General features: G+C 37.8%; 2 protein-coding genes across 2 annotated transcripts in view; one reads left to right on the top strand and one right to left on the bottom strand.

Moving 5' to 3' along the window:
* Positions 1 to 7,545, top strand: part of LOC123273965 (poly(U)-specific endoribonuclease homolog) — a 30,868-nt gene extending 23,323 nt beyond the window's left edge. The window contains exons 3-4 of the mRNA XM_044741456.1: positions 5,449 to 6,944; positions 7,017 to 7,545. Of these exons, the coding sequence (XP_044597391.1) occupies positions 5,449 to 6,944; positions 7,017 to 7,250 (1,730 nt within the window). The 3' untranslated portion in view covers positions 7,251 to 7,545. The remainder of the gene's footprint in view (positions 1 to 5,448; positions 6,945 to 7,016) is intronic.
* LOC123273967 (DNA mismatch repair protein MutL-like) lies at positions 7,437 to 26,149 on the bottom strand. The gene is made up of 7 exons (XM_044741458.1): positions 25,902 to 26,149; positions 25,614 to 25,841; positions 24,643 to 24,807; positions 9,124 to 9,744; positions 8,913 to 9,036; positions 7,695 to 8,057; positions 7,437 to 7,573 (listed from the first exon to the last, which is right to left on the bottom strand). Exons 1-7 carry the CDS (start codon positions 25,944 to 25,946, stop codon positions 7,437 to 7,439), a joined length of 1,683 nt encoding a protein of 560 aa, XP_044597393.1. The 5' UTR covers positions 25,947 to 26,149.
* Between the last annotated feature and the right edge of the window lie 1,695 nt (positions 26,150 to 27,844).

Here is a 27,844-nt window from a genome sequence, read left to right as displayed (position 1 = left end):
AAGAAAGAGATGCTCTCAAAACAGACGTCAAAGGAGCCCCGACCTGAACTCAAGCGAAAGAAACCGCGGAAATGGATCAGACCGGATGCACTAGAGAAGATCAATAAGACTAATGCTGGAGATATGCTGATAACTCTTTCGAGGAAGAGCACCGACAAAGGCCAAACATTGAGAAAGACCATTGCAGACATTCTGAAAGAAGACGCAAAAGTAACCTGCAAAGGACCACAGGAGGTAATTGAGATCCGAGACGTCGATGATGACACAACTAAGGATCACATCCAGGGTGCCCTACAGGAGGAAGCTGGAGATGGCTGTGAGATACCACTAGAGGCAATCAAGATCCGTAAGGCCTATAGAGGTACTCAAATTGCCACAGTAATTCTACCAGCAGCAACAGCACAGAAACTACTGGATGGAAGTAGCAAAATCCGGATTGGTTGGGTTAATTGCCGAATAAGGACAACGAAGAGACCTATTCAATGCTTTAAATGCTGGCATTTTGGACATCATGGATCCCAGTGCAAAAGCAAGGTGGACCGGTCGAAGCTTTGCATCAGGTGCGGACAAGAAGGGCACAAGATTGCTGATTGTAAAAATCCCGCCAAATGTGCATTATGTGCTGAGATTGAAAGTGCAGAGAATGTTGCCCACCATGCCGGTACCCATAAGTGCCCGTTATTTCAGGACGCACTCCAGAAGTTGACGAACAAACAAGCATGAGGATACTGCAGCTCAACCTCAACCATTGTGAGGCAGCGCATGACCTGCTCATGCAATCCGTGCGAGAACTAGAGCTTGACTTGGTACTGATAGCAGAGCCATATAAACACCTGAGTACCCAACCCTGGGAATCTGACAGCACATCCAAAGCTGTCATCTGGTCATGTGGCAAGCTCCCTTTCCAAAATGCAGTCGACAACAGCAATGCCGGCTTTGTAGCAGTATCAGTAGAGGGCATCCGCTTCTATAGCTGTTACGCACCACCTAGCCTCTCTACTGTCGAATTCACCGCATTTCTGGATCGACTTACCGAGGACGCGAAGCATTACCACCCAGTGGCAATAGCTGGGGACTTCAACGCCTGGGCAGTAGACTGGGGTAGCAAGAATACAAACGCGCGAGGAAAGGAATTACTAGAAGCCTTTTCTACATTAGATGTAGTACTGCTCAACAATGGTGACACACCAACCTACACCAAAGGAGACACAAGTTCTATTGTAGATCTCACTTTCGTCAGTGGCAGCCTCACCAGAGGTAATATCAACTGGAAGGTGATGGATACCTACACAGCCAGCGACCACAACGCGATTCTTTGGGAAATATTAAACGCCCAGAGCCCGAGAAGACCTAAAAAGCAACTTAACACCATTGGTTGGAAGGTAAAAACTCTTGACCCAAGGGCATTGTTAGTAGCTCTCAATAGTGACCAGATTATCGCGGGCTGCGCAGAAGAGAAGACCAAGGACCTGATGAAAAGAGTGACCCAGGCGTGTGACGCCAGTATGTCTCGTAGACGTGGCATAAACACAAGACCTTCCGTTCACTGGTGGAACGACCACATCAGCGCCCTTCGTAAAGAGTGTCATCAGAAGAGAAGAATATCTCAGCGTGGCTACCGACGACCTAACTCTGTGGAGCTGGTCGCAGAGTACAAAAAAGCCCGTCGATCCCTGAACAAAGCCATCAAAGATAGCAAAAGAAAATGCTGGAAGGAGCTCATCAACGAGGTGGACAGAGATCTGTGGGGTAGGCCGTATAAGGTGGTCATGACCCATCTTAAAAACCAGCTAATGCCATCACCCACGTATCCTCAACTCCTACAGAAGATCGTAAACGCGTTGTTCCCCGAACAAAGCAAGTTTAACTACCTATTATCGCAGAATGAAATGGATGACATTCCATCTGTCACGGAGGGAGAACTGATGGAGGCTTGTAATCGTGTAGGGAACAATAAAGCGCCGGGATTGGATGGGGTCCCCAATATTGCTTTAAAAACACCTATAAAAGCAGTGCCACCATTGTTCCTGGACGTCTACGACACATGCCTCAAGGAAGGGATTTTCCCTCGGAAGTGGAAGCAGCAACGACTAGTACTACTTCTAAAAGGGAAAAAGCCACCAGAAGAACCGTCATCTTATCGACCACTTTGTATGTTAGACACGGCAGGTAAGATACTTGAGCGTATAATCCACCAAAGAATAGAAGCAGTTGTCGATCCACTCCTGGCAGACAACCAGTATGGTTTTCGGAAAGGACGATCAACCCTGGACGCAATCAACTTGGTTGTTACAACGGCCAAGGAGGCAATCGAAGGGATCAGATGGAAGGGTGGAGTGAAGAAGTACTGCCTGGTGGCCACTCTGGACATCAAAAATGCCTTCAACTCCGCCAACTGGGACTGCATTATGCAAGCCTTGGAAGAGAAAAACGTACCAGGATACCTACGTAGGATAGTGGCTAGCTACTTCACGGACAGAATCCTGAGATACGACACGAAAAATGGTCCAAAAGAGTACGGTATTACCGGAGGTGTACCCCAGGGTTCTGTTCTGAGTCCACTTCTGTGGAATGTCATGTATGATGGCCTGCTGAGACTGACTCTTCCAAGAAGTGTCAAGCTTGTTGCATATGCAGACGATGTAGCTGTCGTAATCGTTGCGAAACACCTAGATGAGATAAACCACATGTTCCGTATCACCTTTGAGAAAGTTAACCGGTGGATGGATTCAATGAACCTACAACTGGCTAAACAGAAGACTGAGGCTGTGCTTATTACCAGCAGAAAAGTGATAGAGACCATAAAACTGAAAGTCGGAGAACAAGAAATCACATCACAACCATATATCCGATATCTGGGAGTGATGCTTGATGCCCGACTCAACTTTAAGCAGCAAGTCGAACACGTGAGTGCAAAAGCATCAGCAGTGGTAGCTAGCTTAGCACGACTGATGCCAAACGTCGGAGGCCCAAAGCAGAGCAGAAGACTACTACTATCATCTGTAGTCACATCAGTGCTCACTTACGGAATATCTATCTGGGCGGACGCACTAGAAAAGCAAGAATCATGGAGAAAGGCTGGACCAGTCTACCGTCTGAGTGCCTTAAGAGTAGCAAGTGCCTTCCGCACAATATCTATGGAAGCAGTGTGTGTCATCTCCGGAACTTTGCCTCTCAGAATCTTAGCTGAGGAAAGACGGATCCTTTACCAACGAAAGAAGTCGACCACACTAAGCGCTGAGGAGCTTGGAACAGAAGAGCGGCAGAGGAGCATAAGTAGATGGCAACTACAGTGGGATGCCACAGTGAAGGGTAGGTGGACGCATCGTCTCATACCAAGGATCAACGTTTGGCTAAACCGGAGTCACGGTGAGGTCAACTATTATCTTACACAGATGTTATCAGGACACGGCTGGTTCCGGGCGTATCTCCACCGCTTCAAGCATGATGATTCCCCGGAGTGCCCGTCCTGCTCAGGAGTCAATGAAGACGCGGAGCACGTTTTCTTTGAGTGCCCACGATTTTACCTACAGCGCGATGAGCTGGAGATGATCCTGAAGAAGAAAATCCAACCAGAGACAATAGTAGCAGCAGTGCTGTCATCAGAAGCTGCCTGGAACGCCACAAGCACTTTTGCTACAAAAGTGCTTACCGAGTTGCGATCCATTGAGAGGAAAAGAGCGAAAGACAGAATCTAGAAGGAAGAAATAACATCTTAGCCACCAGAAGGAAGAGCGGCAGCTAATTCCTCCCCCCGCGAAGAAATGCCTTACGGCGGTACCATGGGGATCAGAGGATAGAAGAGAAAGGGGTTTTAGGGTTTAGTGGGTAGGGGCGTCAGCGTCGAGTTTTAGTATGACACTGCGTCGAGTCGCCACATATCCAGGCCAAACAGCTACGCCTGGAATCCGTAAAAAGGATTCCCCCCCCCCCTAGAGAGAAAAAAAAAAAAACACACACACACACACACATACATACATACAGACGCCGTGACAACCTCGCGGGGATAGTCAGGGAAGCTTCCTGTGACCTTCAAACGTCGAGATCTGATGAAAACTCGGTTTTTGCAAAACGGGGTGAAAACAATAACTTCCCGATTTTTGAAAATCTTCGATTTTCGTAGCGGGAAGTTAAAAATACGTAAGCTAGGTCACTGATATTAAATACGGACCCAGTTAATCGAATTCTTAAACTAATAAAAAAGGTCCGGTCTTGAAATATCAATTTGTTCGGGAGTAATAGTTGGTACATCCAAAATGGGGTGACATCCGGACGTCCACGTAAAATTTTTTTCAAAACGTTTTTTTTTTCAAAATAGCAACATGAAATGATTTTAGAAAGTAAAAGATGGTTTAATCTAAGTGTTTTTTCGGTGTACATCTACTTATATCATTGTATAAGTGTAATATGGTTGTGATAGAGGCATTTAAAAATCACAAAATTGCTTGACCTTGAAGAGTCGAGTATAAAGCACAACCTCACGCGCTTCGCGCTATGAGGCGTGAAAAATATAGTCAGCACTTTTTCATCGTTGACTGGTAAAAAATTCCTGACTTACCAACATTATACGCTCGTTTCACTTACAGACTACTGTGCATCTACCACTGAGTTACGGTTTTTTGGCAATTTATATGTTTTCGAATGACTGTCAAATGACAGACGATCGATCGATGATATCTACGATTTTTACTTAGGTAAAAAATCGGAGAAGTCAAGTAAAAAATTGGTTTTTCGAAGAGTGAAGTATGATAACTATACAGAATAAAAATCATAAAATAACATCAGTGAAAAACTTTCACAATGATACTCGTCGTTCACTGTCAAATGACGGCCGTTCGATAGTCAAGTGACGGTCATTCGACGATCATTTGTCGACACTGTGAATTCACGGTACCCCTGTTGAAAAGCTCCAATAAGATCCCATCAAAAGCGACAAAAGCCACTTAGAAACCAATCAAATTTATGGGTTTCTAAGTGGCTTTTGTCGCTTTTGTTGGGATCCTATTGGAAATTTTAAACAGGGACATTCACCGTCGTTTCACGATCATTTTACCATGACCACGAATCCGCTAGAGTAATATTTAGAGCTCATATTATGACCAAAATTTTTAGTTCTAGGTGTACTTTTGATTTTTGGATACCATCAGAAAAAAAAAATTTTTTTAAACACTCTGGTGTAAATAAATTAGTGTTCTTTCTTTTTTTTTCATCACCGGATGAATATTAAAGTAAATAATTTTCAATATTCATGATAAAGTAAAATTTTTCTTCTCAAATATTGATAGCAATTGATAGTTCTTAAAGAATTAATGCAACATCTATCCATTTTTCCTGAAGAACAAACAGAAGATTTAAAAAATATATTTTATAGAAAATCTTATGAACACTATTTCTATTAATAATAAAAATTTATTTATAAAAAAATTCATAATTTTTAATGCTTTTCAGCGCGTACAAGTCCAGGAACGTACGGCTGGAATGTTCCACCAAAACAATCGCAACCCGTAAACTCAAAACCATCAGCGCCCTCAGAAACAATCTCAAAAACCAGTGCCACGAACGTGCAATCCAGTTGGAAGCCATCTGGTGGCTATAACTCACAAACAGGAACGCCATACGCCAATTCAGGACACACTACCGGACAACGTAACCCGAACCAAGGTTACAACCCATCAGTAGGTTCAAATCAACACACTCCTTACCAAAGTACCCACTACAATCCTAGTCACAGTCAACAGAGTCCTGGAGGTTACAACGGATATAATTCCCCTGGTTATAATCCATCTTCAGGATACAATCCATCGTACAATCAGCCTCACCAGCCATACAATCCGTACAATCCATCCTACGGGCACTCATACACTCCAGGAGCTAGGTACAATCCACCAGTTGGTCATGCTCCTCAAACAATATTGGTTCAATCTGCTGGGCAGCCTTACAAACCAGGAATCGGTCAGTTAGCTAAAGAAGCATTCGTATTTGCTGGGGTAAGTGCTGGTGTCAACGCAGTAGCAAATAGAATCATTCCTGGTGGAATTTACGGTGGTCATGGACATTCCGGATATTCTGGAACCGCTGGAAACCCAGCTGTTCCAGCTGTCACGCATACACAAATAACCTACAACAATTACTACAACAATGGCACTGCTCCTGAAGGACAAGGTTCTGCTTCAGTTCCAGGAGCTGCAGCACCAGCTCAAGCCCCGGCTGTAGCAGCTCCAGCTCAAACTCCAGTTGAAGCAGCTCCAGCTCCACCTCCAGTGACACCAATCGAATCAAATCCAAATCCTCAGAATAATTCTAGTGCTCCAGCCGCAAATTCTGCGAATACACCTCCGAAGAATGAAGATGAAATGTTTCCAAGTCCCAATGGTAATATAATCACTAAAAATGAAATAGAAAAATTAACCGAGGAATTGTTTGCTATGAATAAAAATAATGTGTTCAAATTTATTACCATGAATCTGCAGGGACAAAAGATGGATGACAGTACGAAAGATGACGCTAGTGAGCCTCTTTTGACTGTTAAAAGTGAAGCTTATGAAATACCAACTGTTAAAGCCACTATTGCACTTCACGATAATTATGAATTGGATATTAAAACAAAAGAAGATGTTACTTCAGAAGAAAGAAAAGAAGAAAGTCACTTTATTGATTCTATTCTTGAAACAGATATTATGAAAACGTTGATGAAATTTTTAGCAGATAAAGGTTATGTTCTAAACGATGAATACGAATTTAAAGATACTTTGAAGAGAATTTGGTTTTCACAGTTTAAAAGAATTGACGGAGAACCTGGCAGCTCTGGGTTTGAAACAATATTTTTGGCGGAGAAGTTTGACTCAGAAATTATTGGTATGCACAATTGGATTTATTATGCTAAGCGGGAAGAAGACAAAAAGTTGAACTATCTTGGATATATTAAACAGACTACACTTGGAGATGTATGTGAATTTTTTGTTTATTTTTAGAAAGATAAATATTATCATAATAATTATTAATTTATTATATTACAGAAAGGAGCAATCATTAAATTACGATCCAGTTTAGAAGATATTGTTCAGCCCGTGACAACTATATTCGTCGGTACATCACCAGAGTTGGAAATTGCTCTCTACACAATGTGCTTTTACACGCGTCCTAATTATGCCTGTCCAATCAAACTAGCTAATCAAAATTTCATAATAATCGCTAACCGAGTTAATTACTTCGGTAAAGATATCATGGTATCCGCCTACCCAGAAATTTAAATTAACTTATTCAAATCTATTAATTAAGCCCTCATATTTTTTTTATAATCAATATTATTTTAGAAAAAAAATACTTTATAGTCATGTATTTTATATTATCGTATTACAAAGTATTATTGTAGAACTATATTGAGATTTATAATAATCGATTTGTATATTTTATTATTTAGTACTGTTATAGAAATGTTATTTGTTGAATGTTAATAGTGGAATTATTGCTGGTCTGCCGTGTGCACAACGATTCGGTAGATCTGTTTGTATCCAATAATTCAATAAATCATTGCATTGATTTATATTTAATGGATCTCCAAATTTTATCGCACCTAAATAGAAGTCAAATAAAATTTATTTAATATATGCAATAAATTTTCAAATATTATGAGTTATTAAATTATAAGTAAAGTAAAAATATTCATTAATTAATAAAAAAGGGTGCATTATTACCATGACAAGCCTCTGATGCAATTACATTATGTATAGTTGACGGCAATGTATTGATTCCAATTTTATTAATTAACTTTTCCACTACTTCCGTCAAAAGTTTTGCCGTTAGTTTTATCACATAAGTCTCATTATAATTTTTTTTGAATAAAAAACATTTTGGCACAGAAGTTATTATTAACGGAAAATAATCAGAATTATCACTATCTCTTTCATCATCTAGACTTGAATTTATAATATTTAATCCAAATTTTTTTAAGACCTCACATTTACGTAATAATAAATCGTAACAACTTCTTGGTACAGTGTTTATTTTTATTGGACGCTTCAAAGTTACTGATATGAATTTATTTTCATATTTATAATCTGAAATAACAATAGAAATTTATATAATATACAGATTGCAATGTTGTAATAAGAAATTAATTTGTTGAAAATTTTAAAGAATTTCATTTCTTAGCTGAAGAAATAAAAATTTTTGTAACTTTCTTGGTGAAAAAAAGTTTTTTTGATTTGGAAAAAAACAATTTTAGATAAACAACTTGCGAATTTTTATCCAAAATTTTTTTTCCTAAATCTAGAAAACTTTTTTCCTCAAGAAAGTTACTGTGGGAAAAATTTTTATTTCGACAGCGAAGAAATAAAATTGTTTAAAATTTTGAGCAGATTAATTTCTTATTAAAAGATTGCCCATTTTTTTCAAAAGAAATTTTTTTTCTTAGTGTAGGATTGACGAATAGTTATAAATACTTTTATACAAATTCATTACTAATATATATCAAGTACGGGACGAATTCAAAAAATTTTCTACAAATATAATAGATAATTTAAATATAAAGCAGGGTTCATCAGTGTTACTGACGAGTCTGTTAACATATCGCCACGATTGAATACAATATAAAATCAAGAATTCTGCTGTTTCTAAGTCTCTTCGATATGATAGTAGATTCTTATAGAAATTAAAAAAAAAAATAGTTTAAATGAAACTTTTGGTATCTTGATCAATAGCAATTGATTTTAGCAATTAAAATTGAAATTTTATAAGATCCAGGTATTTTTATAATAGTAATTAATAAACTATTACATCAATGTATCATAGAAACAACAGTACTTCTATCAAATTTCTAGCATCATTTCTAGAAAAACTAATGCTTTTTACATGCGTGGTACATAAATCTGACAACAATCATTAAAAAAAACCCTTTAATAGACATTACTTACCTTCCAAAAGATTTTCATAACGAATACGTTCATCCATAGCATGTTGATCAATTAATATTAGTATTTTTTCCTTATTTTGTTCAACAATACCTGCAATATACTCTACGTTAACTTGCTTCAATACCTAGAATAAATATATTATTTTTTAATCAATCAATAATACTTCAATCCTTGACAGAAATAAGCGTCGAAATTACATCCTTCATCTTACCTTGATATGTTTCAATGAATTTTTATCAATCGTTATTTCAGATAATTTTTTTTTATTTTTACAAATTCTTACATCATATACATTTTCTAGATAACCTAAATCAACATTAAAGAAACATTTTTTATCGAATTGATTGCTTGATTGACGAGGAAATAAGCGTTTTTCCGCCATTCTCAACACTTTGTTTAATTTTTCCGGCAAAAAACTGTACTGTCTTCTTTTGAGATTATCATTATTATTATTATTATTTAAACGTTCAAGGGGTGAAATCCAGTCAGACCATTCACCACTAATATTAGACATTGGAGTAGTAATATCATCACAGGTAATATCATTATCGTTATTATTCCGAATTTTTAATTGATTATCTCTAGACAAAGGCGTAGTATTTTTAGTTATACTCATTTCTTTATTATTTTTTTCTTGCTTATGAAACAACACATTCATTATTTCATTAACGCTATTTTTATGATTAATACTATCTAATTCCAGATTGAATAAATTGGCTGGAGAATATTTTAATTTTTTACCAATCAAGTTTGATTGTAATTGATTGCAGTACTTTCTTTTTATACCAACATTTAATTTTTGTCCTATGTCATCACGAATAGTGAATGAGACCTGAAACATACAATTTTTGTAATTAATACACAAAAGATTGTCTTCATAAAGCTTATGTCAGTTTCATCAAATTTCAAGTCATTACTTCTGATTAAAATGCAATTATCCTCATCTATTTAATTAAGAGAAAAAGAAAAATTTTGCTTCTGAAGTATTTATGTAATAAAATAAAATGAGTTCTTTAAATTAAATTTAGTATCATTGAAAAAAGGTCTTGGCCCGAATTTGTGCCTTTTCGATGTTTCACATCTTTTTTCAGCAAGAATTAATCTATTATGATTAATTTTCAAAGTATTGATAAATAGATTCTAATTTCGCGATAAATGTAATTTGTTTATTTTAAAATAAAAATTTTTATTGTGTTTTGCACACGTGAATGTTGTTTTAGGTCAAAAATTAATTTATATAATTAAGAGACTAAGAAAAATTCTTATATTTTCATCGTAAATTGGGTTTGATGTTTTTTTCAGCAGATAAAGTTAGAAAAATAATAATTTATAAGGAAAACTTGTTTAAATAAAATAATTTTTTTATTTACTTTTTATGGTAAAGTGGAGTAAATAAAAGAACTATTTCTTAAATATTATTAATGAGTATAATTATTCATAATAATTGAAGAGACAATAAAATTTTCTACACTTATAACTAATTTTTGAAGAACTGTATTTTAATTTGAAAAATTGTCGTAGGGGAGAAGAGCAGCGGCAAAATGGAGTACCTCAGAAATTTTTTCTTCTAAAAAACTTTTATACAGAGTGTCCCAGAAGTATCGGACGCTATTGTAGCATCTGATAAACAAAATAATTCTGAGACGAAAAGTCCTTAGCCATTTTTTAATCAGACGCATAGATAATTAATTATTAATTAAAATAACGTCCTTTTATGCGTTAGAGAGAGAGAGAGTACTAGTGTCAAGTCAAGTGCGTTCCAACGAAGATGCTTGCACGTGTGAATGTGTAAGTAAATATGTGTGACTACGTTAGCTATAGAAACTAGTTAGTCATACAGTTAGTTGTGTCTTTGTTTGGCACATATTTTACTGGACACTGGCGCTCTCTCTCTCTCTAACAAATAAAGAGACGTTATTTTAAATTAATAATTAATTATCTATGCGGTTAATTGAAAAATGGCTAAGGACTTTTCGTCTCAGAATTATTTTTTCATCAGATGCTACAATGGCGTCCGTGACTTTTGGGACACCCTGTATATTCAATGATAGATTTTAATAACGTTCTGAAGTCTGAAATTAAAAAAAAAAAATTAGAAAAACGTTTCACCCTAAAGGCCATCCCTGCAACTTCCCGCCAATTCTATACCTAAACGCTTGAAATTGCACTTATGACGTTTTAGAGCTCTTCGAGCTCATAAATACAATTTGTGTATTATTTTGAGCTCTCCGAGCTCAAAAAAATAGCTTTTGTATGCTTTTGAGCTCCTCGAGCTCAAAAGTTTGATAGAAGTTTGATAAAACTCTATTTTTTTAATTTTCAAATCGCAATAACTTTTGAATGGATCAACCAATTTTCACGCGGTTGGCGGCATTCCACGCAGTTTCATCATCCTCATAAGATATTTTCAAGTTTTAATTGATCAAACCGAAAATTTCAGAGTAATTCCGAAAAAACCCTTTTTTCGGTTTTCTTTCGTTCACGATAACTCACGAACGAATCAACCGATTTTGACCGGACTGGCGGCGATCGACGCGGTTTTTTGATGTTAAGAGCTGATTAGTTTTTAGGATTGATCGGTAAAGCCGTTTAAAAGTTCTTCTAAAAAAACCACTTTTCAGAAAATTTTTTTTTGTAGTTTTTTTGCAATTTCTTAAAATCTACTGGTCCCAATCGGTTCAAATTTCCAGAAAATTTAAGTTTGGTTAAGCCTTTTCGAATGGTGCCAACCGCGATCAAATCGGTCAAGCCGTTTAAAAGTTATAAACGGTTCACATACTTTCACACACACACACACACACACACACACACACACACACACACACACACACACACACACACACACACACACACACACACACACATACAGCCGCACGGACACTATCGCGGGAATAGTCAGGGAAGCTTCCTGTGACCTTAAAACGTCGAGATCTGATGAAAACTCGATTTTAAAAAAACGGGGTGAAAACAATAACTTCCGGATTTTTTTAAATTTTCAATTTTCTTAGCGGGAAGTTAAAAATTAGGAAAACGGTTGACCCTAAAGGCCATCCCTGCAACTTCCCGCTAATTCCGTTAATACCTGGCCGAATTTTTTGAGCTCTTCAAGCTCAAAAATACAATCTGTGTGTTGTTTTGAGCTCTCCGAGTTCTATAGTTTCATAGAACACTATTTTTTGAATGTTCATACCGCAATAACTTTTGAATGAATGAACCGATTTTTCCGCGGTTGGCGGCATTCTACGTAGTTTTTTAAGCCTCATAAAGAAGTTCTAAGTTTCAATTTGTCAAACTGGAAATTTCGGAGTAACTCCGAAAAAACACTTTTCTCGGTTTTCTTTCGTTCACGATATCTTTCGAACGAATCAACCGATTTTGACCGGATTGGCGGCGATCGACGTGGTTTTTCAAGGTTGAGAGCTGATTAGTTTTTGGAATCGATTGGTAGAGCCGTTTAAAAGTTATCCCAAAAAAACAAGTTCTGAAAAAATTTTTTTTCCTATTTTTTTTTAGATTTTTCCAAATTTCTCAAAATCTATCGGTCCGAATCGATTCAAATTAATAGAAAATCTAAGTTTGGCGAAGCCCTTTCGAATGGCACCAACCGCGATGAAATCGGTTCAACCGTTCAAAAGTTATAAAAGGTTTACATACTTACACACACACACACACACACACACACACACACACACACACACTCGGGGCAGAAGAGATACTGCTACCGGGCGCGTCTCCCCGAGCGGATGGGAGAACGCTCGCTGTCCTTGGATGACACTTAATCTCTTAGTTGATGAGGTACAGCGGGTAGGAGCCAAGCAAAATAACCAAACAAAATAAGCTCCCGTGGACAAAACTCCCCTTTAATGGGTTGGTCACACTAACTGACCTAGCAAGACGATTGGTTCCTGCTGTAACTCACTGGGAGTGTCCGGAACCTGTATCGTAGTTTCCGACGATGCAGGCCACGGCTGATGTGAGCTTGCTCTGCCGAGGTGAAAGTTGCAGCAGTGGATCAGGAGCCAGCCACTTCGGGCCTTGATCAGGAAGTACGCAGTGAGTGTTAGAGATCGGAATCTTCACCGCTCCGAGCGAGTCTAGTCCGTCCGTGTATTCCGGGACTGGCTAAGTGTCGGCTAGGCCTCAGGGAACTGGGGTAGGAGTACTATCTCCGAGGGTACACCCGTTCCTAGTTATGGCAACCCGCTCCACTCCGTACGATGCGCTGGTAAATCAAAAAAGTATGAGTAACCCACAGGAAACAAACAAGAGGGGAAACGGGCTACATGCCCAACAAGCAGCGATTGACGCAAGCGCTGAAATGAAGCGTTCGCAAGCGCTCAAACGCCTTGAAAAGCTGATCAGTGAGCTGAATGATTTCGTCCAACCAAAGGTCAACATTCACAAAGAGATAAAATCCAAGATGACTGGTGTAACTAACGCCCTTCAAAGGTTTGAGAAGCTGGATGAGGAGTGGCGCTCATCATTGCAGCGCATTTCTCATGCTACACCGGAGAAAGCCTGTCAGGCTGTCGTCGTGACTGACGAAGCAATGGACACCGGAGCTGAAGGTGATGGTGAATCAGTCGCTGAAGACAAGGGTGAAACTGACACAAGGCCTGGAAAGAGAAAGGACCGAAACTCGCCAGAGCCAACCGATAAAGTCACAAAGAAGAAGGACTTGAAAAAAAGCCCTCCCCAACGACTGGCAGGGCAGGTCGACGAACCTAAGAAGACGACTGACTGGGAAAAGTACAGTCTAAGAAGGAGAAGAGAAGGCTAGCTAGAGAGCAACTCCCAAAGCAACCGCCGAAAGAGCCCCGGCCGGAACCTAAGCGGAAGAAACCGCGAAAATGGACCAGGCCTGACGCTCTGATCATCCGTCCGGTCGAGAAGGAGAAGTACGCCGAAATATTGCGTCGTATAAAGCAGGCCGTCCCTGACGAACAGGTCCGCACAACCGTGGAAAAGATCCACAAAACCAAAACTGGGGACATGCTGATTACGCTCTCAAAGAAGAGTATCGACAAAGGCCAAGCCTTGCAAAAGACCATCATGGATATTCTTCAAAAAGAGGCCGAAGTAATCTGCAAAGGACCGCAGGAGACCATCGAGATCCGAGACATTGATGATGACACGACGAAGGAGCACATTCAGACTGCCCTGAAAACGGAAACCGGAGAAACTTGCGAAATACCACTAGAGGCTATCAAGATCCGTAAGGCCTACAGAGGTACGCAAACGGCTACAGTGACACTACCAGCAGCTGGAGCACAACAGCTACTGGAAGGAAGCGGCAAAATAAGGATTGGCTGGGTCAATTGCCGAATAAGAGCAACTAGAAGACCAGTCCAATGCTTTAAATGCTGGCACTTCGGACATGTTGGGTCCCAATGTAAAAGCCAAGTAGACCGGTCTAAACTCTGCATCAGATGTGGACAAGAAGGGCACCGTATCTCTGACTGTAAAAATCCTGCCAAGTGTGCAATATGTGCTGAGCAGCAAGGAGCAAAGGACGTGGCTCACCATGCCGGCACCCACAGGTGCCCGGTATTTCAGGAGGCGCTCCAGAAGTTGACGAACAAACAACCATGAGGATACTACAGCTCAATCTCAACCATTGTGAGGCAGCGCATGACCTGCTCATGCAATCCGTGCGAGAATTAGAGCTTGACTTGGTACTAATAGCAGAGCCATATAAACACCTGAGTACCCAACCCTGGGAATCTGATAGCACATCCAAAGCTGTCATCTGGTCATGTGGCAAGCTCCCTTTCCAAAATGCAGTCGACAACAGCAATGCCGGCTTTGTAGCAGTATCAGTAGAGGGCATCCGCTTCTATAGCTGCTACGCACCACCTAGCCTCTCCATTGTTGACTTCACTGATTTCTTGGATCGACTAACTGAAGATGCGAAGCAATACCATCCAGTAGCGATAGCCGGAGACTTCAACTCCTGGGCAGTTGACTGGGGCAGCAAACATACCAACGCACGAGGGAAAGCACTACTAGAGGCCTTTACTACACTAGATGTAGTTTCGCTCAACAGTGGTGATACGCCGACCTACACCAAAGGTGACGCAAGCTCAATTGTAGACCTCACTTTTGTCAGTAATAGCCTTGCTAGAGGTGACTACAACTGGAAAGTGTTGGACATCTACACTTCCAGCGACCATCATGCGATATTCTGGGAAATATCAAACGACCAGAACCTCAAGAGACCAATCAAGCAGTCTAACATCGTTGGTTGGAAGGTGAAATCTTTTGACCCAGAAGCATTGCTAATAGCCCTCGATGGTGATCCGATCAACACTGGATGTGCAGAACAACATACTAAGGACCTGATGAGGAGAGTAACACATGCTTGATGCCAGTATGCCTCGTAAACGTGGCATAAATTCGAGACCTTCGGTGCATTGGTGGAACGACCACATCAGCGTCCTCCGTAAAGAGTGTCATAGAAAGAGAAGAATCTCCCAGCGCGGCTATCAACGGCTCAACTCAGTGGAGCTGATCGCAGAGTACAAAAAGGCGCGTCGTGAACTGAATAAAGCCATCAAAGAGAGCAAAAGAAGATGCTGGAAAGAGCTTATATACGAGGTGGATAAAGACGTGTGGGTAGGCCTTATAAGGTGGTTATGACCCACCTGAAAACAACAAATGCCATCACCTACGTGTCCTCAACTTCTTCAGAAAATCGTCACTGCACTGTTCCCACAGCAACGCAACTTCGATTACCAGTTGGCGCCAGGCGAACTGGACGACATTCCACCTGTCACTGAAGAAGAACTGCTGGAGGCCTGTAACCGTGTAGGGAATAATAAAGCGCCGGGATTGGACGGAATCCCTAATATAGCCTTGAAAACCATCATAAAGGCAGCTCCAACATTATTCCTCGACGCTTATAATGCATGCCTCAAGGAGGGACTTTTCCTCGTAAGTGGAAACAGCAACGATTGGTACTGTTACCTAAAGGGAAGAAACCACCAGAAGAACCGTCATCTTACCGACCACTTTGCATGCTAGATACGGCGGGTAAGATATTTGAGCGCATAATTCACCAGAGAATTGAAGCAGTAGTCGACCCACTCCTGGCAGACAATCAGTATGGATTCCGGAAAGGACGATCAACCCTGGACGCAATCAAACAGGTTGTTGATACGGCCAAGGAAGCAATCGCAGGAACCAGATGGAAAGGTGGAACGAAGAAGTATTGCCTGGTGGCGACACTAGACATCAGAAACGCCTTCAACTCCGCCAATTGGAAATGCATCATGCAGGCCCTCCAAGAGAAGAATGTACCAGAATACCTGCTTAAGATCGTAGCAAGCTACTTTGAAAACAGGGTCCTGAAGTATGACACGAAGAACGGTCCGAGGGAGTATGATATTACTGGAGGGGTACCACAAGGTTCAGTTCTAGGCCCGCTCCTGTGGAACATTATGTATGACGGTCTATTAAGACTAACTCTGCCAAGAAACGTCAAACTCGTAGCATATGCAGATGACGTAGCCGTAGTGATCGTTGCCAAACACCTTGACGAGATAAATCATATGTTCGATCTCACTTTTGAGCACGTTAACCGGTGGATGGACGCAGTGAACCTGCAACTGGCGCAACACAAGACTGAGGCAGTACTTATTACCAGCAGAAAAGTGGTAGAGACCATTAAGCTGAAAGTCGGCGAACAAGAAATCACATCACAACCTTATATCCGATATTTGGGAGTGATGCTTGATGCCCGACTCAACTTCAAGCAGCAAGTGGAACATGTCAGTGCCAAAGCGTCAGTAGTGAGGGCTAGTCTCGCACGACTGATGCCGAACGTCGGAGGCCCAAAACAGAGCAGGAGGCTATTATTGTCATCAGTAGTCACATCGGTGCTCACTTACGGAATATCCATTTGGGCCGACGCATTAAAGACGCAAGAATCATGGAGAAAGGCTGGACCAGTATATCGACTGAGTGCCCTACGAGTAGCTAGTGCCTTCCGCACTATATCAGAAGAAGCAGTGTGCGTCATTGCTGGAACCCTACCTCTTAGAGTTCTAGCAGAGGAAAGACGGGCCCTTTACCAACGAAAAAGGTCAACTGCACTGATCCCTGAAGAACTTAGAATTGAAGAACGGCAGAAGAGCATAGGCCGATGGCAACTACAATGGGATGCTGCAGAGAAGGGTAGGTGGACGCACCGTCTCATACCTCGGATCGACATTTGGCTTAACCGGAATCACGGTGAGGTCAATTACTATCTTACGCAGATGTTGTCGGGACATGGGTGTTTTCGAGAGTATCTACACCGCTTTAAGCAAGATGATTCTTCGGACTGCCCGTCCTGCCCAGGAGCTGCTGAAGACGCGGAGCACGTCTTCTTTGTATGTCCTCGTTTCGATCCACAGCGTGAAGAACTGGAGAGGATCCTGAACCAGAGAATGCAACCAGATTCACTAGTGGAAGCAATGTTGTCATCAGAAGCTGCCTGGAACGCTACCAACACGTTTGCAACAGAAGTCCTTAAAGACTTGCGTTCCACCGAAAGAAAAAGAGCAAATAGCAGAAGATAGAAGGAAGGTAGTTAACACCTTAGCCACCAGAAGGAAGAGCAGTAGCTAGATCCTCCCTTCACGAAGTAATGCCTGACGGCGGTTTCCATGAGGGATTAGAGGAAAGAAGGAAAAGGGGTTTAGGGTTTAGTGGGTAGGGGCGTTAGTGTCGAGTTTTAGTATGACGCTGCGTCGAGTCGCCACATATCCAGGCCAAACAGCTATGCCTAGAATCCGTAAAAAGGATTCCCCCCCTTAAAAAAAAAAAAAAAAAAAACACACTTACACACACACACACACACAGACACAGACATAGTGATACCCTCGCGGGAATAGTCAGGAAAGCTTCCAGGACCTCAAAACATCGAGGTCTGATGAGAACTCGATTTGCGAAAAACTGGGTAAAACCAATAACTTCCCGATTTTTTAAAATTTTCAATTTTCTTAGCGGGAAGTTAAAAAGCAAAAATTTCTTTTTCGCAACATATACATAATTTATATAATGGAGAAAATAAGGAAAATTATGGCACACCGTTTTACTATTAAATAGAAGGAAAAAAATGATCTTAAAATTAACAACTAAAAGGAAAAATGCACATTTTATGTTAAAACATAATCAAATACAATAGATTAATTTTATGTTTATGCTTATATTTTTTAAGGAATAATTATTATGTCGGGACTTAACAATATATCAAAGAATTGAAATTCGGAGTTGAGCTGATGACAAAAAGAATATGTTTATTAAGTGTCATGATAATTAAAAATAAGAGTTTAATAATTATGTGAGGACATAATTTTAACTAACAATTTTTAACTTCCCGCTACGAAAATCGAAGATTTTCAAAAAACGGGAAGTTATTGTTTTCACCCCGTTTTGCAAAAACCGAGTTTTCATCAGATCTCGACGTTTGAAGGTCACAGGAAGCTTCCCTGACTATCCCTGCGAGGTTGTCACGGTGTCTGTATGTGTGTGTGTGTGGGTGTGTGTGTGTGTGTGTGTGTGTTTTTTTTTTTAGGGGGGGGAATCCTTTTTACGGATTCTAGGCATAGCTGTTTGGCCTGGATATGTGGCGACTCGACGCAGCGTCATACTAAAACTCGACACTAACGCCCCTACCCACTAAACCCTAAACCCCTTTTCCTTCTTTCCTCTAATCCCTCATGGAAACCGCCGTCAGGCATTACTTCGTGAAGGGAGGATCTAGCTACTGCTCTTCCTTCTGGTGGCCAAGGTGTTAACTACCTTCCTTCTATCTTCTGCTATTTGCTCTTTTTCTTTCGGTGGAACGCAAGTCTTTAAGGACTTCTGTTGCAAACGTGTTGGTAGCGTTCCAGGCAGCTTCTGATGACAACATTGCTTCTACTAGTGAATCTGGTTGCATTCTCTGGTTCAGGATCCTCTCCAGTTCTTCACGCTGTGGGTCGAAACGAGGACATACAAAGAAGACGTGCTCCGCGTCTTCAGCAGCTCCTGGGCAGGACGGGCACTCCGAAGAGTCATCGTGCTTAAAGCGGTGTAGATCTCGGCGGACGCACCCTCATCCCGACAACATCTGCGTAAGATAGTAATTGACCTCACCGTGATTCCGGTTAAGCCAAATGTCGATCCGAGGTATGAGACGGTGCGTCCACCTACCCTTCTCTGCAGCATCCCATTGTAGTTGCCATCGTCCTATGCTCTTCTGCCGTTCTTCAATTCTAAGTTCTTCAGGGCTCAGTGCAGTTGACCTTTTTCGTTGGTAAGGGGTCCGCCTTTCCTCTGCTAGAACTCTAAGAGGTAGGGTTCCAGCAATGACGCACACTGCTTCTTCTGATATAGTGCGAAAGGCACTAGCTACTCGTAGGGCACTCAGTTGATACACTGGTCCAGCCTTTCTCCATGATTTTTGCGTCTTTAATGCGTCGGCCCAAATGGATATTCCGTAAGTGAGCACCGATATGACTACTGATGACAATAATAGCCTCCTGCTCTGTTTTGGGCCTCCGACGTTCGGCATCAGTCGTGCGAGACTAGCCCTCACTACTGACGCTTTGGCACTGATATGTTCCACTTGCTGCTTGAAGTTGAGTCGGGCATCAAGCATCACTCCCAAATATCGGATATAAGGTTGTGATGTGATTTCTTGTTCGCCGACTTTCAGCTTAATGATCTCTACCACTTTTCTGCTGGTGATAAGCACTGCCTCAGTCTTGTGTTGCGCCAGTTGCAGGTTCACTGCGTCCATCCACCGGTCAACGCGCTCAAAAGTGAGATCGAACATATGGTTTATCTCGTCAAGGTGTTTGGCAACAATCACTATGGCTACGTCATCTGCATATGCTACGAGTTTGATGTTTCTTGGCAGAGTTAGTCTTAATAGACCGTCATACATAATATTCCACATGAGCGGGCCTAGGACTGAACCTTGTGGTACACCTCCAGTAATATCATACTCCCTCGGACCGTTCTTCGTGTCATACTTCAAGACCCTATTTTCAAAGTAGCTTGTTACGATCTTAAGAAGGTATTCTGGTACATTCTTCTCTTGGAGGGCCTGCATGATGCATTCCCAATTGGCGGAGTTGAATGCGTTTCTGATGTCTAGGGTCGCCACCAGGCAATACTCTTTCTTTCCACCCTTCCATCTGGTTCCTGCGATTGCTTCCTTGGCCGTATCAACAACCAGTTTGATTGCGTCCAGGGTTGATCGTCCTTTCCGGAATCCATACTGATTGTCTGCCAGGAGTGGGTCGACTACTGCTTCAATTCTCTGGTGAATTATGCGTTCAAATATCTTACCCGCTGTATCTAGCATGCAAAGTGGGCGGTAAGATGACGGTTCATCCGGTGGTTTCTTCCCTTTAGGTAACAGTACCAATCGTTGCTGTTTCCACTTATGCGGGAAAGTCCCCTCCTTAAGGCATGAATTATAAACGTCTAGGAATAATGTTGGAGCTGCCTTTATGATGGTTTTCAAGGCTATATTAGGGATTCCGTCCAATCCCGGCGCTTTATTATTCCCTACACGGTTACAGGCCTCCAGCAGTTCTTCTTCAGTGACAGGTGGAGTGTCATCCAGTTCGCCTGGCGCGAACTGGTAATCGAAGTTGCGTTGCTGTGTGTGTGTGTGTGTGTGTGTGTGTGTGTGTGTGTGTGTGTGTGTGTGTGAAAGTATGTGAACCGCTTATAACTTTTGAACGGCTTGACCGATTTCATCGCGGTTGGTGCCATTCGAAAGGGCTTGACCAAACTTAGATTTTGAATACTATTTAGACCGATTCAGATCAATAAATTTTGATAAATCTTAAAAAAACTGAAAAAAAAAATTTTTTCAAATGTGGTTTTTTTGGAATAACTTTTTAACGGCTTGATGGTTCAATTCTAAAAACTAATCAGCTCTTAACCTCAAAAAACCACGTCGATCGCCACCAGTCCGGTCAAAATCGGTTGATTCATTCGAGAGATATCGTGAACGAAAGAAAACCGAAAAAAGTGTTTTTTCGAAATAACTCCAAAATTCCTAGCGCGATCAATTCAAAATTTAAGATTCTTCGTGAGGCTTGAAAAACTGCGTCGAATGCTACCAACCGCGTGAAAATCGGTTTATTTATCCAAAAGTTATTGCGGTTTAAAAATTCAAAAAATAGTGTCATCAAATCCCTATCAGACTTTTGAGCTCGAAGAGCTCAAAAGCATAGGAAAACAATCTCTTTGAGCTTGGAGAGCTCAAAATAACCCATAAATTGTATTTTTGAGCTCGAAGAGCTCAAAAACGTCATTGGTGCAATTTTAAGCGCCTAAGTATGGAATTAGCGGGAAGTTGCAGGGATGGCCTTCAGGGTCAACCGTTTTCCTAATTTTTTTCATGTAGTGACATAAATTAAATTGGCTCCTGCAGATTTATATTTTTGGAGTAACTATTTATAACATTTTAATTTCTTTTAATCTAAAATTTAATACAAATAAGAATTAAAATTATTTACATAATAGTAAATTCAGAATTAAAATTATGTACATAACAAAAATGTTATATTTAAAATTATGTACATAACAAAAATGTTATAATTAAAATTATGTAGATAATAATAATTCAGAATCAAAATTATGTACATAATAATAATTCAGAATTAAAATTATGTACATAATAGTAATTCAGAATTAAAATTATGTACATAATAGTAATTCAGAATTATAATTATGTACATAATAAAAATGTTATAATTAAAATTATGTACACAGTAGAAATTCGGAATTAAAATTATGTACATACCCTCGCGGTTTCGGAATCACTGTTAAATCACAGTGAAATTTTAGTGAGATTATAGTAAAAAGATAGTGCGACCATGATGAAATTACGGTGAAATCACCATAATTTTGTGCCATTCGGTTACTGTAGTTTTATGGTCATCTCACAGTGGTAATGCTGTGAGTTTAGAGTGGTACCACTGTGAATTTACAATGAATCCACAGTGAATCTACGGTGAATTCACAATGAATCCACAGTGAATTTACGGTGAATTCACAATGAATCCACAGTGAATTTATGGTGAATTCACAGTGAATTCACCGGGGTAAAAATAATTGTATATAATTATTTCCATGAAAAAAAAAAATATCTGTCGGGAGCAGGAATCGAACCGCGAACCTCATACTCGGAAGACTGACTTGCTACCAATTGACCTAAGAGAACATCGCGAGAAAATATGTTCGTGTGAACTACAAGTCCTGCATATGTTATATAAATGACTATTTTTTTCGTTACATATAATTATATAAGAATCATAAATAATTTTTCGAAATTGCAAAACCATCTCATATTATTACATATAATTATATATTAATCATATATAATTATTCGAAATCGCAAAAACCATTACATATAATTATGTATAATTATACATGATTATATATAGTTATATATAATTATACATGATTATATATAATCACAAAAACCATTATACATAATTATATTTAAATTAGATGTAATTATATATTAATCATATACAATTTTCTTACCCCGGACCCAATGAGTTCACAGTGAAATTACTATGAATTCACAGTGAAACTATCATGAACTAACGGTGTTACAACTATCAGATCATTCTGAAGTCACGGTTAAATCATGGTAAAACGACGGTGAAATCACAGTGAAATTACTATGAATTCACTGTGGAACTATTGTGAACTCACGGTGTTATCTCTGTGAGACTACCATGAATCTACAGTGATACCACCACTAAACCATAGTGACGAAATGGCACAAAATCACTGTGAATTCACTATGAAATTACCGTGAACCCACAGTAGATTTACGGTGAAGACGATTTCACTGTGAATTCACTGTGATTTCATAGTAATTCCGAAACTGCGAGGGTAATGAAAATTCTGAATTAAAATTATGTACATAATATAAATTCGGAATTAAAATTATGTACATAATGAAAATTCTGAATTAAAATTATGTACATAATAAAAATGTTATAATTAAAATTAAAGTGTGAGAATTCGTCCGATGAGGCACGGGGCACGGATCTATCATACACTGTATCCGTACTCGTACTTGTGCCCCGTGCGTATGAAATATCTGCACGGGTGTAGTGTATGCATAGACTCGTGCCCCATGCCTCATCGGACGAATTTTGACTCCTTTAAGATTATGTACATAATAGTAACTCAGAATTACTATTATGTGCATAATTATAATTCTGAATTACTATTATGTACATAATTTTAATTCTGAATTATTATTATGTACATAATTTTAATTATAACATTTTTATTATGTACATAATTTTCATTCAGAATTTTTATTATGTACATAATTTTAATTCTGATGTACATAATAAAAATGTTACAATTAAAATTATGTACATAATGGAAATGTTGGAATTAAAATTATGTACATAATGGAAATGTTTGAATTAAAATTATGTACATAATGGAAATGTTTAAATTAACATTATGTATTGAGATAATATCAATTGCTTAATATCATTATGTTACAAGATCATTTTTATTTATCATTATTATTTTATTTACTTTTAGGATGAAAAATTTAAATTAAATTTATGTTACTAGATAATTAAAATTCGTTATCGGTATAATTAATTATGGTGGGACATAATAAAAATTGTCTGAATTTTAGTTATGTTGTGTCATAAATTTTTTTGAAGTATTCATTATCATTTCACTTTTTACTAAATTCTATGAATTTTTATTATGATCAACCATAATAAAAATTTTGCAAAGATTTTTAAACTGTTTTAAATAAAAGTAATCCATTTTTTTTTATGCAGATACATCATTTTAATATTTTTTATTGTTATTCAAAATGAAAAAAATTTATTTTATCTTTAAACATAATTGAATTGTATTCATTATAATTATGTCACAAGATAATAAAAATGTTTTTATTTTTTCACAAGAATAATTCCTAATCATTATAATTGTGTCGTAACATAATTATATTTCGTGTATTTTTGTATCTCTCCCTATGCATAAGCATTTAATTTTATGTCGGTACATAAAATAATTATATTTTTATTATGTCAGTACATAAAAAAAATTCACTCAAAAAATTCTTTTTCAAATTAAAAATAAATTTCTTTTTTTTATGTTCTGCAAAAATATTACCTGATTAAATAGTAAAACGGCGTGCCATCGAAAATTTTATCTCCAGCATATTTATATAATAAAATAAGTTTTTTAAATTTTTTTGATATTTTTTCAGCGTAGTCATTTACGATTTAGAAAATTGAGAGAGTAAGAAAAATTTTGTGACGAGCATATTATTATTTTTAAAGGAATTTTCATAGTTAAATTTGGTATCATCAGAATTTGTGCTTTTTCACGGTTTTATATATTTTTCAGTGATAGTAAATTTTTTATGTTAAGTTTTTGGAAGAGTTTTAAATAGTTTGTTAGTTCTTTAAATTTGATCCGTCAAATTATTTGTAATTGATCCAGTGATAACTCTTTTATTTTTATTTTCATTTAAAAAATACCTAAACTATGTACAGTGTAATTATAACTATCAAAAAATCATTAGGCCAAAGTTTTATTATTCATAATCCGTAAATCTCGGCAGTCATATTGTGACTGCAGGTTGCTAGTTTCTATTAAATTATAAGAATATAATTATTAACATATGCAAATTACAACAAAATAAACAAGTGTATTAATGAATAAAAAAAACAAAGTGATTCACCTGAGGATAATCCAAAGAATAATCTTCGACTATTTCTATAATATTTTGCCTATTCAAAAAATTTTCTTCAAATATGCCGTTATTGAAATAAACTATCACACTTGTACCATGAATTGGACGATCCAAAATTTTTTGGACATTTAATGTATGACCAAATTTAAAAACCTACTTATAAAATGCGCAAGTCATTAACTAATAAAATAAATAGTACATAAATGAAGAATACTAATGATTATAACAACTATCAATTTTTTTAATTTGTATAACAAATCAATTACAGTAAAAAAAAAAATGCTTGTAAGAATTTCCACTATTAATTTTTTTTAATTTTCACATGTGGAATTTTTTAATTCAATTGTTTTTTACAATAATTTCATTGTTATAAAATTATAAAAAAATTTATAATGTCTATCATCAAAACTTCCGTGTCATGATCAAACATTAAATTTGATTTTAAAATTTCACAAAAAAATGATACGAATTTTTATCATACACAAAAAGCGCATCACGGTAAGGTAAAAGACCCAGTTATTGACAACACTGGCCTAGTTGTTTGACACTTGCAACTTTATTCTAATTAAAAAAATGAAATGTTCTCAAAAAATCAATTATCTTAAAATTTATAATTCAAAAATTATATATATTAATTTATTAGAGTAGATTTGATTTTTTTTTTAATTAAAATAAAATTGCAAGTCCCTGATTAGAAAAACAGATTTGAAAAGATTCGAAATGACTCAAAAAGATTAAAAAAGATTTAACTTGAGGAATATATGGATATACATTTTGCATGTGTTGAATTTTTTCAAATCTTTTTTTTTTCAATAAGGGAGTGTCAATAACTCGGCCAGTGTCAATAACTGGGTCTTTTACTTTATTGTTAATAAAGTTTGCATGTAAAAACATAAAATTTTCGATGCAAAATTCGTATCACTTCTTATGTGTAATGTTTTGAATAATTTTTTTCACACTTTTCCATAAGAACACGGTGAATTTTTAGGTTTCGTCATAATCACTACTACGGGCAATTGATGTATATGCTTAAAGATATCATCATCCATTTTTTGATAATTGACTCCGATTCCTTCCAATTTTTGGAAATCAATTCCATGGCCATTGTCAATTATTTGAATTTTTTTATCATCATTATCAATTCTGATCGCTACGGACGTTGAAGAACCATCCAATGACATTCTAACCTGTAAATTTATAATAATTGGAATTATATTTGCTATCAGATCATTGAAATCTATACATACCAAATCTTTGAAAAAATACTGGCTTTGCGAGTAAGTAGACTTCATTACGTTTAATTATATGAATTTAAAGTATCCAAATACTTTTACACCAGACGTGTATACTAACATAGTCTTTAATTTTACTTACAGAGTTTACGAATGTGAAAACTGATCAAAATCATAATTAAAATTTGGTAATCGAATATTTCTACCATCTACTGGCAGGGTCAATTAATCAAGATTCAAAAGCGCAAAAAAATTGTCCAAGACCATGTCGTGCGATATCTTCAAAATGTACCAGTCAATTATTCAGATGGATTCATCAAAGTTTGTTTGAAGCGTTCGAAGAACTCTAATTAAACTTCAATATGATTTATTTTTTGAGTAATTTAATCGAACAAGTTTTAAATTATTGGAAAAATATAAATAAAGAAAAAATCAGACTGAAACAAATAATTTCCAGGTTTGTCAAAAATGATATACATTTTCAACACAAATATAATTAAAAAAATTAGGATGACGGTTGACTCTGAAGGCCATCTCTGAAACTTCCCGCTCATTTTGTACTTAAGCGCTCAAAGTTACACATTACGTTTTTGAGTTCTTCGAGCTCAAAAATATAATTTTTGTGTCATTTTAAGCTTTTTAAGCTCAAAACTCTAATAGCAGTTTAATAAAACACAATTTTTTGAATTTTCAAACGGCAAAAACTTTTGAATGAATGAACCGATTTTCACGTGGTTGGCGGCATTCGACGCAGTTTTTAAAGCCTCATAAAGAATAATTAAGTTTAAATTGATCGAGCCAGTAATTTTGAAGTAATTTCAAAAAAACACTTTTTTTGGTTTTGTTTCGACAACGATAACTCACGAACGACTCAACCGATTTTGACCGGGCTTGTGGTGATCGACGTGGTTTTTTTATCTTAACAGATAATTAGATTTTGAAATTGATCGGTAATGCCATTTAAAAGTAATTCCAAAATAACCACATTTCAAAAAAATTTTTTTTATAGTTTTTTTGAGATACTTCAAAATCTACCAGTTCAAATCGGTCCAAATGGTATTTAAAATCTAAGTTAAGTCAAGCCCTTTCGAATGGCGCCAACCGCGATGAAATCGGTCAAGCTGTTCAAAAGTTATGAGAGGTTTACATACGGCCACACACACACACACACACACACACACACACACACAGACATACGGACATCATCGTGAAAACATTCAGGGAAGCTTTAACTAGGACCTCAAAACGGCAAGATCTGATGAGAACTCGATTTTCGAAAAACGGGATAAAACTAATAACTTCCCGATTTTTTAAAATTTTCAATTTTCTTAGTGGGAAGTTAAAAATGCCATTCAGCCTCACCCAAAATGGAAGGTAGATTTCATGTGATATGAGATTTTCTTTATTTATGTTATTTAATTTGTTCAATAACAAATGTTCCCATAGAGGAAAGTACCACGGGGCCTAGCTTGGCCCAAGCTTGGCCCAACTATGTAAAAGTCTGGGCCAAGCTTGTAAGCCAGGCTTGGCTCAGTCTTGGTTGAAGTCTGGGATGATAACGATGGGCCAAGCCTGGTTACCAGGACTGGCCCACGCCTGATTACCAGGACTGGCCCATGCCTGGTTACCAGGGCTGAGCCATAGTTAATTTTCAAGTCTGGCCCATGCCATTTGATAAAAAATGATAAAAAAGAATTATTGGGATGTTATTTTTTTATTTTATTTTGTAAGTAAAGTAAATTCGAACCTAACTGTTGCTAATTATAGAAATAAAGTGAAAATCGTATCCGTTCTAACCGAGATTCGAACCCGAGCCGCGCGCTTGCCAGACTGATAACTAACCCTTACACCGTACGACCGATAAGTTGATGCACATCTCATTATTCTGATAAGCTAAATCTATATGGTGACGAAGTGTGGCGGTTTATTATTTATATAATTTATGTTATTTAATATTG

This window comes from Cotesia glomerata, unplaced genomic scaffold (genome assembly GCF_020080835.1).
Source record: "Cotesia glomerata isolate CgM1 unplaced genomic scaffold, MPM_Cglom_v2.3 scaffold_18, whole genome shotgun sequence".
Classification (NCBI taxonomy): Eukaryota; Metazoa; Arthropoda; class Insecta; order Hymenoptera; family Braconidae; genus Cotesia; species Cotesia glomerata.
This window is presented reverse-complemented; position numbering and strand designations above follow the sequence as displayed.

Excerpts from the sequence above, each read along its gene's own strand:
- LOC123273967 (XM_044741458.1), bottom strand. The coding sequence starts at position 25,946 with ATGAAGTCTACTTACTCGCAAAGCCAGTATTTTTTCAAAGATTTG. Across the intron at positions 9,745-24,642 it reads ATTCTTTGGATTATCCTCAG|GTCTCATTCACTATTCGTGA; the intron begins GTGAATCACTTT and ends TGTATGTTTCAG. Across the intron at positions 9,037-9,123 it reads ATTCATTGAAACATATCAAG|GTATTGAAGCAAGTTAACGT; the intron begins GTAAGATGAAGG and ends TATTTATTCTAG.